Source organism: Diabrotica virgifera, chromosome 3 (assembly GCF_917563875.1).
Source record: "Diabrotica virgifera virgifera chromosome 3, PGI_DIABVI_V3a".
NCBI classification, from domain to species: domain Eukaryota; kingdom Metazoa; phylum Arthropoda; class Insecta; order Coleoptera; family Chrysomelidae; genus Diabrotica; species Diabrotica virgifera.
Genome location: NC_065445.1, coordinates 18,406,713 through 18,424,871, shown reverse-complemented (window position 1 = coordinate 18,424,871; position 18,159 = coordinate 18,406,713). Strand labels below are relative to the sequence as shown.

At 33.8% G+C, this 18,159-nt stretch overlaps 1 protein-coding gene across 2 annotated transcripts; it reads right to left on the bottom strand.

The window, feature by feature from the left end:
* Positions 1 to 3,205: 3,205 nt before the first annotated feature.
* LOC114328618 (serine/threonine-protein kinase 33-like) lies at positions 3,206 to 18,134 on the bottom strand. Of its 2 annotated transcripts, none has more exons than XM_028277512.2 (6): positions 17,787 to 18,134; positions 15,835 to 16,033; positions 12,536 to 12,773; positions 9,889 to 10,059; positions 6,702 to 7,036; positions 3,206 to 3,472 (listed from the first exon to the last, which is right to left on the bottom strand). In XM_028277512.2, exons 1-6 carry the CDS (start codon positions 17,795 to 17,797, stop codon positions 3,374 to 3,376), a joined length of 1,053 nt encoding a protein of 350 aa, XP_028133313.1. In that variant the 5' UTR covers positions 17,798 to 18,134; the 3' UTR covers positions 3,206 to 3,373. The 2 variants fall into 2 exon arrangements, with proteins under 2 accessions (XP_028133313.1, XP_028133322.1); XM_028277521.2 differs by having other exon boundaries at positions 15,835 to 16,030.
* Between the last annotated feature and the right edge of the window lie 25 nt (positions 18,135 to 18,159).

Sequence of the window (18,159 nt, the reverse complement as noted above, 5' to 3'; positions counted from 1 at the left end):
CCTGGTCTATGACGAAAGAAATCAAGCGAAGGATAAATCCTAGCAAACAAATCGCAAACAAAATTAAATTTAAAGGATATTGTCAAAGGTTTTAAAGAGAAACACAGAATCACAGAAAATTTTCAAGTAAATGCCGAAACTTTGAGCTGTACCGATTTCGAGGAATAATAAATAATTGTAAAAGTTTATTTTCTAAAGTAATCTGAGGTACTTAACGAAACATAAATTTCTTGGATTGTAAAATACGGACTTGCTATTATACCTGCTCATAGAAAATGATTATTTTTTATTATATATGAAGATATAAGTATTATTATCTTCTAGGAATGGGATACCTACTTAAACAAATTTAAAAGTAGGCAGGTGACATTATAAGGATATTATCAGATATTACATTGTATATAAATAAACTGCTCGTCAAAAGTTAGGGATATGTATAGGAAATACTCTCATTTATATAGTTGATTTTTTCGTGAACAAATTAACGGATTTCGCTTATTTTTTTTTATTATTTTAGATTTTTCTTTAGTATTTACAGTTGTGCAAAGGTTTACTCAAATTTCTTTTTGTAGGTACTTATATACTGGGTGGAAGCAAAGAAATGTTTTAATTATGTTAGTTTGTGACATCCTATAGGGAGGACGAGGTACACATATGAGTAGGTATACATCAGAATCGTATTGTAGACTTATATTTTGTGAACCATTTTGGTTTTTGAATATCTCTGATATCTTTAGAAACAAAGGAAATAGACGGCTTTGTAATTTAACATGTATTTTAACCGAAACAAAAGTTTGCGACACCTTGTAGGGAGGAAAAAGCACAAAGGGTGGGCGAATATTTTATTTTTTAATTTCTCTGATATCTTTAATAACAGAAAAACTAGACGGTTTTACTCTTTACTAAACTTACCTGCATAGAAATCGGCCCACTTAAAAATTTGGTCATTTTTGATGTCTCATATTTTCTAAACCTGTTGGCCGATTTAAGTGATTTTTTGAACATGTTATAGCCCGATTCTTTAACAATACCACTGTAATAATATTGTTGCTAAACAGGTAAATTTTCATTGTATACCGGATGTACCAATCAAACTGTGTTTTTTTCTCAAAGTTCGCATCACCCTGTGGAATATTGTAGCATTTATAAAATACTGAAATTAAAATCCAACTATAGCCTCAGATTTTCTTAACATTCTGTTTTTTGATTCATTCGTTTATGTTAGATAATAAAAAAGTTAGGTACTTTAACAACTAGACATGTTCTTCATCAATACACGGTGTTTCTAAATAAATGCGACAAACTTTAAGGGGTAATTCTGCATGAAAAATAATGCCAGTTGGCTTTATAAACGTATGTCCGCAAATGTTTCGTTTCCCAGATACGGGATGTTGAATTTTTTCTTACAAACTGACGATTTATTTATTGCTTTAAAACCAGTTGAGATATGAAAATGAAATTTAGTAGGTTTTAAGAGATAGTTATTGCTGATTTTTTGACACAAAATTAAGAATTTAATAGTCACCATTGGCGTACATAGGTACGGGTAATATGATCGGTCATATTACCCGTATGCGCGCCAATGGTGAATATTAAATTCTTAATTTTATGTCAAAAAATCCGCAAACTATCTCTTAAAACCTACCAAATTTCATTTGCATATCTCAACTGGTTTTAAAGCAATAAATAAATCGTCAGTTTGTAAGAAAAAATTCAATCCACATCTCGGAAACGAATCATTTACGGACAAAGGTTTATCAAGTTAACTGTCATTATTTTTTCATGCAGAATTACCCCTTAAGAGGAAACAGTAGCGATCAACAGGTACCGCCATTCTTTATTATATTACGAATACGTGTGCCAAATATCTCGAAAAAATATTCAAAATTACAGCCGCAATCTTGGAACGCGTTTTCGCTACCTGTTGATCGCTACTGTTTCCCCTTAAAGTTTGTCGCACTTTTTAGAAACACCGTGTATTGATGAAGAACATGTCTAGTTCTTAAAGTACGTAACTTTTTTATTATCCAGCATAAACGAATGAATCAAAAGACAGAATGTTAAGAAAACCAGAGGCTATAGTTGGGTTTTAATTTCAGTATTTTATATATGCTAGAATATTCCACAGGGTGATGCGAAATTTGAGGAAAAACCACAGTTTGATTGGTACACCTGGTATACAATGAAAATTTATCTGTTTAGCAACAATATTATTAAAGTGGTATTGTTAAAGAATCGGGCTATAACATGTTCAAGAAATCACTTAAATCGGCCAACAGGTTTAGGAAATAGGAGTCATCAAAAATGACAAAATTTTTAAGTGGGCAGATTTCTATGCACGTATATGTGTTTTAACTTTAACTCATGACATGCAATACGTGAGGAGGCCCATGTCTTATCATACCACTAAGATGAAATTATTTCCTACATATAGTGCGAAAGGAACAGAGTGTTTAAGGAAAAAAATCTGTGTAATGTACCTCTCGTTATTTAAAGAGTCTCCACGTAGACATCAAATACGTACTTAAGGAAATACCACCCCAAAACATCACAGAGCCTCCATTAAACAATCTCGTCTCTTTTATGTTGCGCTGTGCATACGCTCACGTGGTCGACAAATAACTCTTATGTAGGTGTCGATAAGAACTGTTTACCTTATGTGCATTTCTGTTTATAAAGTTTTGTTAACTATTATTTTTTTTCACTGGGATTTTAACTTTAATTTAAAACTTAACAAAAGAAAAACATTTCTTTTCTTCCACCCGGTATAAATACAAAAAAGAAGTTTGACTAAACATTTGCACAACTGTGTGGGCACTAAAGAAAAATCTGAAATAATAAAAAAATAGAGGAATCCGTTAATCTGTTCACGAAAAAATATCATCTATGAAAATGAGCATATTTTTCTATATTCCTAACTTTTGACGAGCAGTTTATTATAATGTTTTCAGGAGTGACGTAGAAAGACAAAATTTGTCTCTCTACATCACTGAATTAGAGAGGAATCCCTAAGAAGTTAATCAGGGAGTCAGGGAGAAAAGGAATCACCCTAGAAACAAAAGCGCAAATATATATTTTTAATATATGGTTGCGAAGCTTGGACTCTAAACGTTGGTATTTTCGCATAAGTTTAGATAGTTTGGAACAAGTTGATCCTACACAGCTAGATTATTTTTAAATTGATAAACTGTAAGTGAAGAGAAAATATTTTAAAGTAATTTATTCGCAGAAAACGTTTAGGTACACATAATTTTTATATATATTTATTTCATGATAATATTCACCAACCGAGCCCTTTTATTCTCTCTTTACGAGACTTTATATTCTCTATACTTTTTTCCTTTTTTGTTACAATCGTTACCTAAATATCTCATTATACTTTATGTACATCAACTTCATAATCCGAAACTGTAAGTACTTCATCTTGGACAATTGGTATTCCTGATATGCTATAATGACTGGAAGTGATGGTCTGAAATGATAATATAATATTTCAATCAGAAGGATGTAATTGCATATTCAAACATAGTTTTATATCTGAGGAGCTTTTCATAACAACAATTTTCAATATTGTGAAAAATAAAGGTACTTTACTCTTGAGCGAAATCCATACTTTTTGACATACCTCGTATAATATTGATAAAATTGATAAGAAATACTAGAGTCAGAACAAACCAACTATATTACATAACGTAATGTATGCGGAAGACATAGTATCTATTAATAGCAGATCCGAGAATAAAACACAGAAACTAATGGATATACAGGGTGATTGATTAGTGGGGTAAATCTCAATAGATCCGCTATAGTAATAGATAGCAATAAAAGTTAATAACAAAAATTGTAGACAACTTTGAGCTTCACGTTACAAAATTTGTTACAGGTTGTTCGATATCACAGTGGCAGACCAAACTTATGTTTTTTTTAAATGGAACACCCTATATTTTATTTTATATTCGAAATTCTGTTAACTTCTCATCCATCACAAAAATATAAAGGTTTGTTATGTTATACAGGGTATTTACAAAGTTATAACCAATTTTGTATGAAAATCGTAACAAGTTCAACTCCCTGTATAAATAAAAATAAGCACAACATCAATGGTTTATTAATGCCATATTTTTTTATTTATTGTCAAAATTTTCAAGGATTATTGATATTGCTAATTTTCTTTATATCAAATACAGGGTGAGTCAAAACGCAAGTACAATATTTTCTCAGTAATGTTAAATGGAACACCCTGTATTTTATATCATTATTGAAAAGTAACATTACCGTACTTTAATTTTTATATAACATTCCCTATGTCCAAAATTAGTTTTCGAGATATTTTCATTTTTCAGAGCAAATTATTTTAGGTGTCTAAATTTTAAGTAAGCCATGACTGAATTTACAATATAGGGCTTTTCATTCACAGTCATTGGGTGCGTTCGGACGACCACAGCGGCTGGACAGCTGAGCCAGCAGTAGCTGTCAGACGTCACCGCTGGAAGCCAGCCGCTGAGAGATTTACTAAGCTTTCCCTATCACGGCTGGATACAACCACTCAGCCGATTTCTGCTGACAGCCAGCCGCTATGGTCGTCCGAACGCACCCATTTGTTTCGAGCTTCTGTCATGTGTCACATAATATTAATATATCTACGTCGTACGTTATTGGTATATACCAATGATACAAACCAAAGACGTATGACGTAGATATATTAATATTAAGTGACACATGACAGAAGCTCGAAACAAATGACAATCGATGAAAAGCCCTATTGGCGATTACTGATCAGAGATATGTAAATAGAATAGATCTGGCTAGGGATATGCCACTCAATGCATCGGGGTGTAACGCCGATATCAAGTACGGTGGTCTAGCTATCTTTGTCTGTCGTGCGAGTGTGAGCGTATCTACCAAGAGGTGGGAGTAATGGAACGACAGTTACACAGAGGCGGCAGCCATCATATGCTAGAGAGAGAAAGTTAAGCGCCGGTAGAGAGAGATAGATAGACCACCGACCCGAACTGCTCCGCGTTACGCTATTTTTCAGAGTTGGCCAAATCTATGTGTGTAAGATCTTTGTTACTGATTATCAATCCGGTAATCAATGTAACAATGTAGCAAATAGAGAAATAAAAATAATTTATTAATTTATTTATTATTAATATTATTTTACAAAAAAAAAACACAACCACATTTTTGAAACAAATAAAAACTACTTTTTTATGTAAATGTAACAAATAAAGAAAGAAAATTAGTAATAAATTTTACAAAAAAATACACAAACACAAAATACAACATTTTGTGAAGACAATTAAACACTACTTTTGTATGTAAATGTAACAATGTAACAATAAAGAACGAAAAATAATTTATCAGTAAAACATTTTGCAAAAAAACATGTTTGAAAAAATTAGAAGCTACTTTTAATAAAATATTTTTAATATTTAATTATTACATAAGGTGTTCAAAATTACCTCCTAACACATTTTTGCACGCCTAAAAACGATCATTGAATGAGCTACTTACTCTACGAAGCATTTGTAAATTAAGACATCGAAATACACTTTTTATTCTATTTTCCATCTCATCCCTTGTTGTTGGAGATATTCTTTTATAAACCTCATTATTATTAACGTAACTCCAAAAAATCAGTCCAGTTTAGTAAATTCTGGTGATTTGGGTGGCCACGCTACTGGTCCATTGAAAAACTAATAAATTTAGAGATAGGGAATGTTATCTAAAAATTAAAGTACGGTAATGGTACTTTTTGATATATAAATTCCATTTAAAATTACTGAGAAAATAATGTACTTGCGTTTTGACTCTATAGACTTATTTGACGTAATAGAGCAAATTGTCATTATTTTTTAATGCAGAATTACCCCTTAAGGTTTGTCGCACTTATTTAGAAACACCCTGTACTGATGAAGAACATGTCTAGTTGTTAAAGTACCTAACTTTTGTATTATCCAACATAAGCGAATGAATCAAAAAACAAAATGTTAAAAAAACCTGAGGCTATACTTGGGTTTTAATTTCAGTATTTTATAATTGCAAGAATATTCCACAGGGTGTTGCAAACTTTGAGAAAAAAACACAGTTTGATTCGTACACCCAGTATACCATGAAAATTTACCTGTTTAGCAACAATATTATTACAGAGATATTCTTAAATAATAAAGCTATAAGTTATTAAAAAAAATAGTTAAATCGCACAACAGGTTTAGAAGATACGAGTAATCAAAAATGACCCATTTTTTGGGGTGCCCGTTTTCTGTGACGTGCAGTGTACATAACTCAATAGTGATACCGACTGTGCTCTGTGCAAGTGAAAACTGGACAATTCTGGAAAAACATAAGAGCAGGATGGAGATGAGAAATCTAAGAAGGATAGTTGAAAAGACAAAATGGGATATATTAAACAATGAGACTATTAGGAGCATGGCCATCTGATGAGGAAGCAGCCCAACAGGATTACAAGAAAAGTCCACGAAGCAAAGAACATCGTAAAAAGAAAAAGAGGCAGACCAAGAAAAAATGGACACAGCAAGTAGAGGTGGGAAAAGTTAAACGAAAATCACTCGAGGAATTGAAAATAACGGCAAGAAATAGGAAAGAATGTAAGAGATGGGTAAATGGAAACTAAAATACCTAGCCCAAATCCGACACCCCCATGGGATAAAAGGAAGGGGAGAAAGAAAGAAATTTACCATCATTTCACTCTTCCATTGCTTCATGTAATCAATAACAGTTTGATCCTTCCTTCTCTGTACTGTATTCCCGAACCACGGATGTTTCGACATTTCTAAGGCTGTTATTCGTTCCACGGGATCTTTCTTTAAGACTGATTTTAATAAATCGATGCAGTCGCTTCCTGCGGTCTTTGTTGGGTACTCGGGCTCTGTTTCGCATATTTTAATCATTAACTCTTCTTTGTTTGTGGCATGAAAGGGATATCTACCAAAAATCAATGTGTATATTATTACGCCTATCGACCACTCGTCACAGAGCTCGCTATAAGTGTGATCCAATAAGATTTCTGGAGCTGAAATAGATGGTAAAAGGTTATTGATAATAATAAATAATAAATTAAGGATACTGCTCAAGAATAGGAGATATGAAATAGAAATAACTCGAAAATGATTTATAAAACACATGTCAATGTTTACAAATAAGAAGTTTTGTCGCAACTACTATATGGGGTAGAAGCTTGGACGCTGAAAGTCCAAAGCGTAAGAAAATTGGAGGCATTCTGAAAATTCCTTGGTCTGCAAAAGTCTCAAACGAAGAAGTGTCAAGACGAATTGGACATGGCAGAAAGCTTATTAACACAATTTAAATCAGAAAAACATCGTATCTGAGTCACATACTTCGAAACAATAAATACTCTTTGCTACACGTCATAATGCAAGGAAGAGTACAGTGAAGAAAGAAGAAATCTTGGCTGAGGAATATCAGAGATTGGACTAACCTCTGTGTTGAACAGATATTTCATTGCAAAGATAGGTGCTGTGAAAACAACAGTTAAATTGGTTCGCATTTATTTACAAATATCGCTTTTAAATTTGTTGGGACAATCTGTACCATTTGCTAGTAAGACTTAAGAATTTTGTTTTTAAGAGGCACAAAAGATAAAACGGACATATGGTTCAAGGGCGGATCCAGGACCGATTTTCGCGAGGGGCCATAAACTTTTTTTGGGGAGGAGTACCAGAAGTACGGGGGGTAATTTTTAAAAATTAGGATTACAATGGTGAGTTTTAAGTCACTTTTCACACACTTTGAGAAGTGCCTTAAAACTCACCATTCCTGCCATATAGTACCGATTCCTACACATTTCTTCGGATCCAAGTGCAGTTCTTTCAACAAGTTTAATACTATTTTTTCCAATGCTTCTCCTGCCAGGCCTTGTTCTTTCCCTCTTTCTTGATTTTCACTAATTGTTATTGTGTATGTATCCCAAATTTAGAGAAAGCTGTTCCACGTGGGATACATCAGTCGTTTCGTCAAATATTTGTTCAATTATTTCTTCACCACAACATGTTATTAATTGATTTTGACTGCTGCTACTAATGCATGTTGCTCAGGAAGATGCTGTGTATAGGTGTTATTTAAGAGTCTTATTTCCTGATGTGATTTTAAACCTTAACACTGTGTGGTGCTAAGGCAAAACCCGATATGTCAAAGTCAAAAACGTGATTTTGCAGCAGATGTGTTTAAAAGTTAGCGGTGTTGTTGTAATAGTGGATATATCGGAAACAATTTTATTATCTACTGGTTACATGGATGCGTTTAGCCATGTAGTGATTTGTCATCACATTCTTCATCGCTCAATGTACATATTGGCATTAAAAACGAAAAATCGATCATCCTTGACATATCGGGTTTTGCCTTAGTACCACAGCAATTCCCCTCATCCCTAGGTCCAGCATCTTCGTCCAGAAGCATAAGGCCATCATCACGATGGTCTCTTAGAGGAATATTTTGCCGACCTAAGAACACTATAGATAGACTCTAGTATTGGTCGTAGTCTTTCTTTATTTTTTGTTTCTGTTTAGACCTCTGAGAGTCTATCTGGTTAATGACTGACTTTTGAGGGTTGCGATAACTTTTTAGAAAATCCAGCTCAACCTGAACGCACTCCTTGTGGTATGATGTTTTTTCATGGGTTTATATGACTTCGTCTTTGCTCATGAGTTTGGCGAAAGATGTTAAAGGTTTCGTGACAAGGCTTTGGGCTGTCATCCCGTTATTGTGACCATATTTTTCAATACAAAAATGAAACGCAATATTTGTAAAACAATTCCTTTTGACTGTGCGAAAATACCAACCAACTCCTTTGTTCTAAGTGCCAGTGACCCAACTAAAGCTTAACTTCTTTTTTATTCTTTGTGTGTCATGGCTGTCAAGATCGTTCTAACAATTGGCACTCTGTAAAATTATCAACATTTTGATTTATAAAAAAACCCAAAAATCATTCTTGAAGCTTCTCCGTTACTTCTTTTTTTCAATTCTAGTCCAGAAAACGTATTTATTCCCTGTTTTGTACATATATATGTGTTTGAAATTAAAAATATTTGAACTGCAAATATTTAAATTCATATTATTCTAAATTCTCGGAGGGGGCCATGGCCCCCATGCCCCCCTCCCTGGATCCGCCCTTGATATGGTTGCTGTTTAGCGTCTTCGGTGGTCGCAAGGGTAGAAACATGAAACATGTGTGGATGTGGATACACTCTTGTTAAGTGTTTTTCTTACCCTTAGCGAACTAAGAAAATATCATGCAGTTTTAGAATAAAAACTTGGCAGTCCCTTCTCAGGGTCCAAGGCGACTAGTCCGTGTGTTGCTCTGTTGTTCTCCCGCTCGCAATAATTACCTCGCACGCTAAATTTTAAGACGGTACCTAATGTGTATAATAAAGACTCTCTCTCTCTCTCTCTCTCTCTCTCTCTCTCTCTCTCTCTCTTTCTCTACTAAGACAATTAATCGTTAATTCCGTGCATTTGTTAAACTCGTTGTTGTTAATAAATGTTTTGTTCGCTTAGCACTTTTATTTCTCTTTTGCACAACCCTTCATATCGTGTTTATTAGTAACTATAAAACCAGACCAAATAAATCTTAGAACCAGTTGCCCTAAAAGTTCACTAGTTTTTTAATATCGAAGGACATTTCTCTGCTTTCGGACATAGGTACGCGTGTGGTCCAAAAATATTCACCTATGTCCAATCAGGCAAAAGGTAATAATTAAACCCTTTTCGCCACGGTGGGGTGAGATTCAGTAAAAAGTCTCATCAATAGGGAAGCCAAAAAAAGAAGTGAGAAGTGATTGCCAACCTTCGTTAGAAGGCGGCACAATACGAAGAAAGAAGTTCATGATTATTGATTATTCTACTTACACATGTAAAGAATGGTACCAACTCTGTCTTGCATCATGCCTTTTATGCCCGCACCTACTTTTATTACACTTAATCCGAAATCACTCAATTTGATGAAATACTCATCCTTTGGATCTTCCGGATTTGTGGCAAATAGTATATTCTCCATTTTTATATCTCTGTGTACAATATCTAAAACAAATAGTGATTTTGGATAAAATGACGTAAAAAAAATTCGTAACTACACTTATGTAATGTCCTTTTCATAGGCATTTTTCAGTGCGTCACAAATGATAGAAAAAAAGTAAGTCCGTGATAATACATATTAATTTATAACATTTATTCTGACATGACATTTTAGTTCAATCTGACAGTTGTCACGTTTTATTTGCAATTTGTTATAAAAACAAATCAATTGTGTTTATTGCATTATTTATAAAATGGTATTTTTTTTTATTTGTATAGTCTTATAAATTGTACAGATTATATTCGTAGATATACGAGTATTATATAATTCGTAATAAATGTTATAAATATCTGTAATCACGGACGTGCCTTTTTTTCTGTCACATACAATTTAATGCGTTAGAAAGAAATCGAAAAACTGTGACGCACTGAAAGATGCCTATGAGAAAAAGATTACATCGATCAATATACAATTACAAAAAAAGTTGTTTGAGTTCCTAATATGACCGAAAGACAGTAACAAAAACGGCTACAAGAAAGTGGGTAGCTCACAAATCTTTGGAATAATGGAGGAATTCAGCAGAACAAAGAGAGGCGAAATAGTCCATTATAGAACAGTCGCAAAAATTTACGGTAGACCTAAGGAAAGACAGGAAAACAGTCAAAGCCATAGTAAGTCTACTAGCAGGGTATTGTAAGCTGAATATGCAGATGAAGCTGAATAGACAGTTGAAGCTGAATAAGAAATTGAAGCTGAATATGCAGTTGAAACTTAATAGACAATTGAAGCTGAATAGGCCGTTGAAGCTGAATATGCAATTGAAGCTGGTGGTATTGGCAGAATCTAAGGAAGAAACAGCAGAGCAAATTTTGTGCCAGTATCGACAGCCTGGCAAATGTGCGGTTCGTTACATTAGATTAGGCGATGAAAAGCCACCGGCAAAGAGCTATAAAGGAAGGTTCAGTATCCAAGTTATTACACTTTTAAAAAGGGTCAAGCTAGAGAATATAACCTAGGGTTAGAAGAGCACAATATATCTGAAAAAGTCGTAGTGGAATAGGCCAAAAGCCAGCTCACTGAATCTATCTATCCATTGTAGTGTGGCGCCATCTACAAATATATCAATGAGTATTTGGAGTAAAATATGCAATTTGCTTTAACGCTTTAACCACCTTTAACTTTGAGGCAGTGGCGTACCGATAGATCACCGGGCTCTGGTTCCAGTGGGATGCGGGCCCGCCCGCCCAATAAAAACACACATTGTATATCAAGAGTTTTTAATAAACATTAAATATAAATCATCCTCATCCTATATCATAAAATATATCATAATATATATATATATATATATATATATATATATATATATATATATATAAAATGATGTTGGATAATCGAGTACAAATATAAAAATAAATAAGCAAAATCATTGGCTAATACTCGTAAAGTGAATGTGAATTTAGTTTTTATATATTTTATATATTTCGAACTAAATTCACATTCACTTTACGAGTATTAGCCAATGATTTTGCTTATTTATATTTATATATATATATATATATATATATATATATATATATATAAAAACTCAAGCTAATTTATAGTCCATTTACTCACGGTTGTTACTGTAAATTTTCAAGAACCGCTCGGATTAAGATGAAATTTGATATACACGTACACATGCACATACATGTCAAACAAAACAAAGTGATACCTATTGTGCCGATGTGTGCTTTTGCCCTGGAGGTGAGTTTCACCAATACATACAGTCGGAAAAATGAAAGAATACCCATGAACGAACATATAAAACACGCTGTATTTTTCTGTCACCGTGTCACACAAAAAATTGGCCAGCGCAAGTACATGTAATAATTATTATTACATGTACTTGCGCTGGGCAATTTTCTATGTCACACTGTATGTATTGTTTATATGATCTATAAGTTTTATCGGTTCAAAGTGGTAATTTTTGCAAAAAAAAAGATTGGTTTTAAATTAAAAAAAAATTTAATTTTGAAAAAAAATAGTAACTTAAAAATTATGGGTGATAACAAAAATCTCAACTAGTAAAAAAATATAGCTATAAATAATGACAGTTATTATCTTCCCCCATAACTCTGAAAATATCGACCACACGAAAAAAATTGTAATGAAAGATATTATAGAAAATCACGTTTTCAACAATTTTAGTTCGTATATTTTTTGTCGAGAAGTTGAAAATGGCGGAGATATTGAGCAAAAACGGTTCCTGTTTAAAATCAAAATGACGGCTAACACAACGGCGGAATTCAGTCGAGATTTTAAATTTACACTACTATTCTATCTTTGTTATCTACCACATACGGAAATTTTGTTGTACGGAAAAAGTTGGGCGTCTCGTCCAAATGAAGCTACTCACGAAAAATTAGCTTGTTATAGTAGTAAATGCTGAAAATACGCCTGGGATCCCTGACTATTAAATAAACAACATTAAAAACTTACCATGTTTGTGTAGATAAATAACAGCGTCAATAATTTGCTGAGCTAGTTTTTTGGTAATTTTCTCTGCAAATTGAGAAGAATTCTTAAATCTACTGAACAAAGTTTCATTACAAAGTTCGAACACAAGATAGATCTTTTTAGCTGTTTCATAGACTCTATCCAAAAATATTATATTAGGGTGGGAAACGAATTTAAGGATTTTTATTTCTTCATGGATTTCTTGTAAATTTGCAGATACCTTTAAAATGAAAGATAAGTATAAGAAATATAAAATACTTGCAAAGATATACCTATTATTTATTTTGTTGTCTTTTATACAGGGTGGGGCAATAGTGTGAAAAAGTACAATTGCTCGTTTATCGTAAGAGATACGAAAAAAAGTTATTTAGGTAAAGTTGGGGCAAAGATAGGACCATGATCTAAAAATATTTTCAAATATATAGGGCCACGTATTTTCTGAGTTTTCTTAAATGTAACACCCTGTATTTTAGTATTGTAATGAAATTATATTTTATGGAACTTTTCTTAAGCATTCCCTATACCTAAGTGCTTTAATTTGTGAGTTATTCGTGATTCTTTAAGCCAAACATTAATGGTAGGGGAGAAAAGTATGCTAAATGTGCAGTCACTAGAGCGCTTTGGGGACCTATTGGGTTGTGAAGAGTAGGTCCTAAAACCAAATAAAGTTAAGTAAAGTTTTCCATTTTAGTGGGGATTTGTCCATTTTTAATTTAAGTTTCTCTTTCCAACAATCGTTTTTTTAGATTATAGCGCCATCCATCCATAATTCGAAAAATGTCGCGAATAAAAGTTACTTATTTTTACGGAAGAAATCCAAACTGCAATAAAACATGGGGGCTCCCATTTAATATTTTAAAGTAACCCCCCACCCCACCTCCGTGGGGGGTCGTGTTTAGTGCCATTCGATAGATTTTTCAAAAATATTGAATAAGTATATTTTTCAGTTTTTCAATCTGATGTTCATTTCGCGAAATATCGCGGGATTCGTATTTAAAATATTAAATTTATCCCCCACCCCTCTCCGTGGGAAGTCGTGTTTGGTATCATTCGATAGATTTTTGAGAAATATTGAGTAAGTATTTTTTAGTTTTTCGATCTGTCATTCATTTCGCGAAATATTTGTTTTTTTCTCGTGAAACTTTGGGACTCACCCATTTCCTTACGCCCTGCTCAAATCGTCAGATTTTTGAAATATACACTGTTTTGCATGTACTTAACTTACCTTATCTTAATCTGATTTCCAGTTTTTCTAAAGATAAATTTTTTTTCGGCCCCCCTTAACGAACTCCCCTGCATTAAGAGACAACATATGGTAGAGGTACATTTTCTACCCATGTAATAATCTGACGCGCTCGAGTAACTGCAAAAATCCCCGCTTGCGCTCCCCTACCATAATAATTGCAACAAAAATTACGTGAAATTTTATTAGGTGGCCGTGAGTGCCCGTGAGACTATCAACAGAGAAAATTCAATCGATGATAATATCTAAGAACCCAAAGTCCGAATTTATTAAGGTGACCAACTGTACTCATTTACTGAGTTTTGTACTCTTTTTTCGCAAACCGTACTCTTTTCAAATCCTGTACTCTGAAAGTACTCATTTGTATAATTTTATACTCATTGTGAACGGATAGAATGGATAATGAACTTTAGAGCATTAAATTGTTTCAAATCGACCCTTCTAAACAGTAAAATTGAATCGAAAGAATTTTCTTCAGCAGTCGAATTTGTAATGAAGGAAGTAAAAGATAATGTTATTAATGACCATTTTCTCTTTGAAGAAATTCGAAGAGTAAATTTATATTTAAATGGAGAAAAATTGAAGAAATGGAACAATGAGAAAATAGAACTTGAAAAAAGATGGGCAGAAATCATTTGGCATTTTAGAGTAGAACATATCCCACATGAAAATTTAAGAGTTTTAATAGAAATTTGCTTATGTTGTCCAGACCCTAATTAATGCTGCTGTTGAAAGGGTATTTTCACTAGGATATGATTATTGGAGCAGTGAGAAGTCGCACTTTCTGTAAAAACATTTTCTGCCATCTTAACACTCAAATTTAATATGCAAAATAAAAGTTGTTCGGATGTGGCTACATTATTATAGGAACATCCTCATTTAGCAAAAAAAATGCAATCCAAAGAAAAATATGTTTTTAAAAGAAAATAAAGTTTTTATCCTTTTTCCTTCTTTTTTTTTTGATTCGCCTATGAAATACAGTAGACTCCCTCTATAACGAGAAATGAAATGGCGGCCTAATTACCTCGTTATAAGATTAATATCTCTTACGTAGTTTATTAGGGGTCGATGGTGAACAATGAGACCTCGCCATCGTAAATTGTAAATTTTATACAATAATCAATATCGGTCGATACACAGGAAGAAGTTTATTGCAGGCAGCGAAGCATATTACAGCACTTGCCTCGATAATAACACAGATGTTAGGAATTTCTATATACAGCCAGTTGGGGTGTTTATTTATAGCCATTACTGCCCTAAAAACAGGTAAAAAACATATTCTTCGGTTTCATTTTTCCTCGTTATAACCAAATATTCCTCGTTATAGAGGGTTATAGTTCAATAGGAATTTCATGGGACACCTAATGTACCTCGTTATAAGCGAAACCTCGTAATATCCGTGTTCGTTATAGAGAGAGTCCACTGTACTTGCAAAGTGTACTCTTTTTGAACAAAAAATAGTTGGTCACCTTACATTTATAAGACATGTGTTAGACCCTTACTGACATAGGCAGCTGAGACAAGGGCCGAGACAACAAAGACCAAACAAATAATGAGAACAACAGAGATGAAAACCCTAATAAGATCCATAAGTGGTATCACACTCAAAGATAGCTAGGCGTTCAAGACATAGTGAGATGATGGACAAGAGCACGACGACGCATGTGGAGAGACCACTTAGATCGGATGAACCATGACTGTATGGTGAAATGGGCGAAGACACATAAGCTCAACATCCGAAAAAGGATAGTACGAGAGCTGGCGCTCCGGATCGCAGCAAAGACGACTGTAACAGAAGAAACAGGACAAAGTCCAGTTAAAATGAGAGGAATAGACATTGCGAAAAGAACTGGGCCCGTGGAAGTAGTAGAAGGGTATAGGTAGAAGGCTGAAGATTAGGAGGTAGATCTCCAACATGATCGACAGACCAAATGAAGACTCTGGTGGGAAAACCCTACATGAAGTAGTCTAGAGCTTAAAGAGGTGTTAGCTGTAATTACTATGAAAGTTAAATGGTGTATCTAACTATAAGACTTACGTTATACTTGTTAATAATTTTTATAGCGTATTGTTTATTTGTCGATTTGTCTACTGCTTTAACCACTATTCCAAAGGAACCATGACCTATCTGCTCTTTAAATTCGAAAACTTGGTACAGCTTCTTCAAATCCTCTAACTTTATGTGTTTGACATACCTTTCCTTTAAATCGATTTTATTGTGTCTGGAGCCAAACCTACTGACAATAAGATTTTATTGGTAAAACTCTCAAAATATATTACAATATAATTAATAATAATATTGTTTCCCCCAATTTTGAAAAAATGTGAAAACTTAGAATTATCCACGTCCGTCTGCCTGTGCACACAACTAATCCATCATTATACCACGTAGAATGACAATTGAGGTGTCAAATGAAACCTTATAATCCAAGCATGGTACTAAAGGTGAAAAATTTGACCTAGGCTAGGCTGTCTGTCCGCCCGACCGCAAATATAACTCCTCCGTCATTATACCAGGTAGAATGACAAGTGAGACGTCAAATATATATACATATACACCGTTATTAGGCGTCAACGCCCTTCGGTAGAGATCTACGGAGGAGTATCACCAAACCGCAAGACCTTATATCCCTTGCGGTACCGCTCCAACATAGGCCGATCAGACACCAGTTATTCCAGACCAAGTCGTAGATTCTATTGAATTTTATACTACCGACGTTGGCCTTTTATTAATTTCATGACCTGGCTGAGGCTCGAACCGTCGTCGATCGCAAATCCACTAAACTTGTCGATCGACTGCGCTGCGCCTCAGAGAACTGGACCGTCTAGCTAGAGTCTAGACTCTAGACCGACGGTGTCAAATGAAAGCTTTATAATCCAAGTATGATATTAAAGGTGATAAATTTGACCTAGACTGTCTATCCGTCTGTGCGTCCGACCGCGAATATAACTCCTCCGTCATTATATCAGGTAGAATGACAAATGAGATGTCAAATGAAAGCTTATAATCCAAGGATGGTACTAAAGGTGAGAAATTTAACCTAGGCTGTCTGTCCGTCTGTCTGTCCAACCGCGAATATAACACCTCTGTCATTATACCAGGTAGAATGACAAATGAGGTGTCGAATGAAAGCTTACAATCCAAGGATGTTACTAAAGTGAGACATTTGACCTAGGTTGTCTGTCCGTCCGACCGCGAATTTAACTCCTTCATTGTACCAGGTAGAATGACAAATAAGGTTTCAAATGAAAGATTATAATTCCAGGATGTTACTAAAGGTGAGACATTTGACCTGGGCTGTCTGTCCGTCGGTCCGTCCGACCGCGAATATAATTCTTTCGTGTCTATACCAGGTAGAATGACAAATGAGGTAACAAAGGTTAGAAATTTGACGTAAGGATGTCTGGTTTTAGAAATGCGACCAGAAGTACAGTTTTAAAGTCACCGGAATAGTACAAGTGAAATATATCATTCGACGTGCCTTAGCAAGATGAGAACAAATAAATGTAATATTTTGGTTTTTATATCATTTTCGGTTAAAAAGTTCTAACCAGAAGTGCTATTATAGTCGCAGAAATAGTACATGTAACACATCAATCGAAGCGTATTGAAAAGTTGAGTTTGAATATTTAGTTCCGGTTTTGAAGTCATATCTGCTTAAACAATGATCACCCAAAGTTTAGTAACTGACTCAAAATTAGTAAAATCGCATATCAATCGACGCAAAGTTACACGAAGAGTTCAAATATCGACTTCCAGTTCTATTTTCGATTACTTTGGGTGAAAACCTAGGGCTTACGAAGTCCAATTACTTGTTTAAATTCTAAACATTCTTGCGGAACTATTATATTGACATAATATTTTTTGTTTTTTTCGTACTGCCTATCAATCCAAACTGGGTTTCTTCCATGATCAAGTATCATTAATTTCACTTATTATGAATGAAATATTTCAATACTACATTACAAGTAAATTCATAAAATACTTACGTATCGAACATTTATAAGAATATAATAAATAGATTATAATTATTGTAACAGCGAACGCTTATAACAGTTAACTGACGTTGAAATTTGCTTGCTTTGAAAAATGAAGATACACATTTTTCTGAATATTACATTGTAGAAAGCAAATCTATGTTTGGTAATAAATAACCGTATTTATTTCAGTTAAATATTTAATTTGTACTTGCTGTATGCATTATTTTGAATTTTGGTATGACATTCTCGAAACCATGCAACCAGTCTTACACGGATATTTGAATTTATAGAAAATTTTTTTTTGTGATAAAACCAATAAAACACATAGAAGTTAAGAATGTAAATTCTTTTATGTTAAGAATGTAAAAAGGTAAAAATAAAT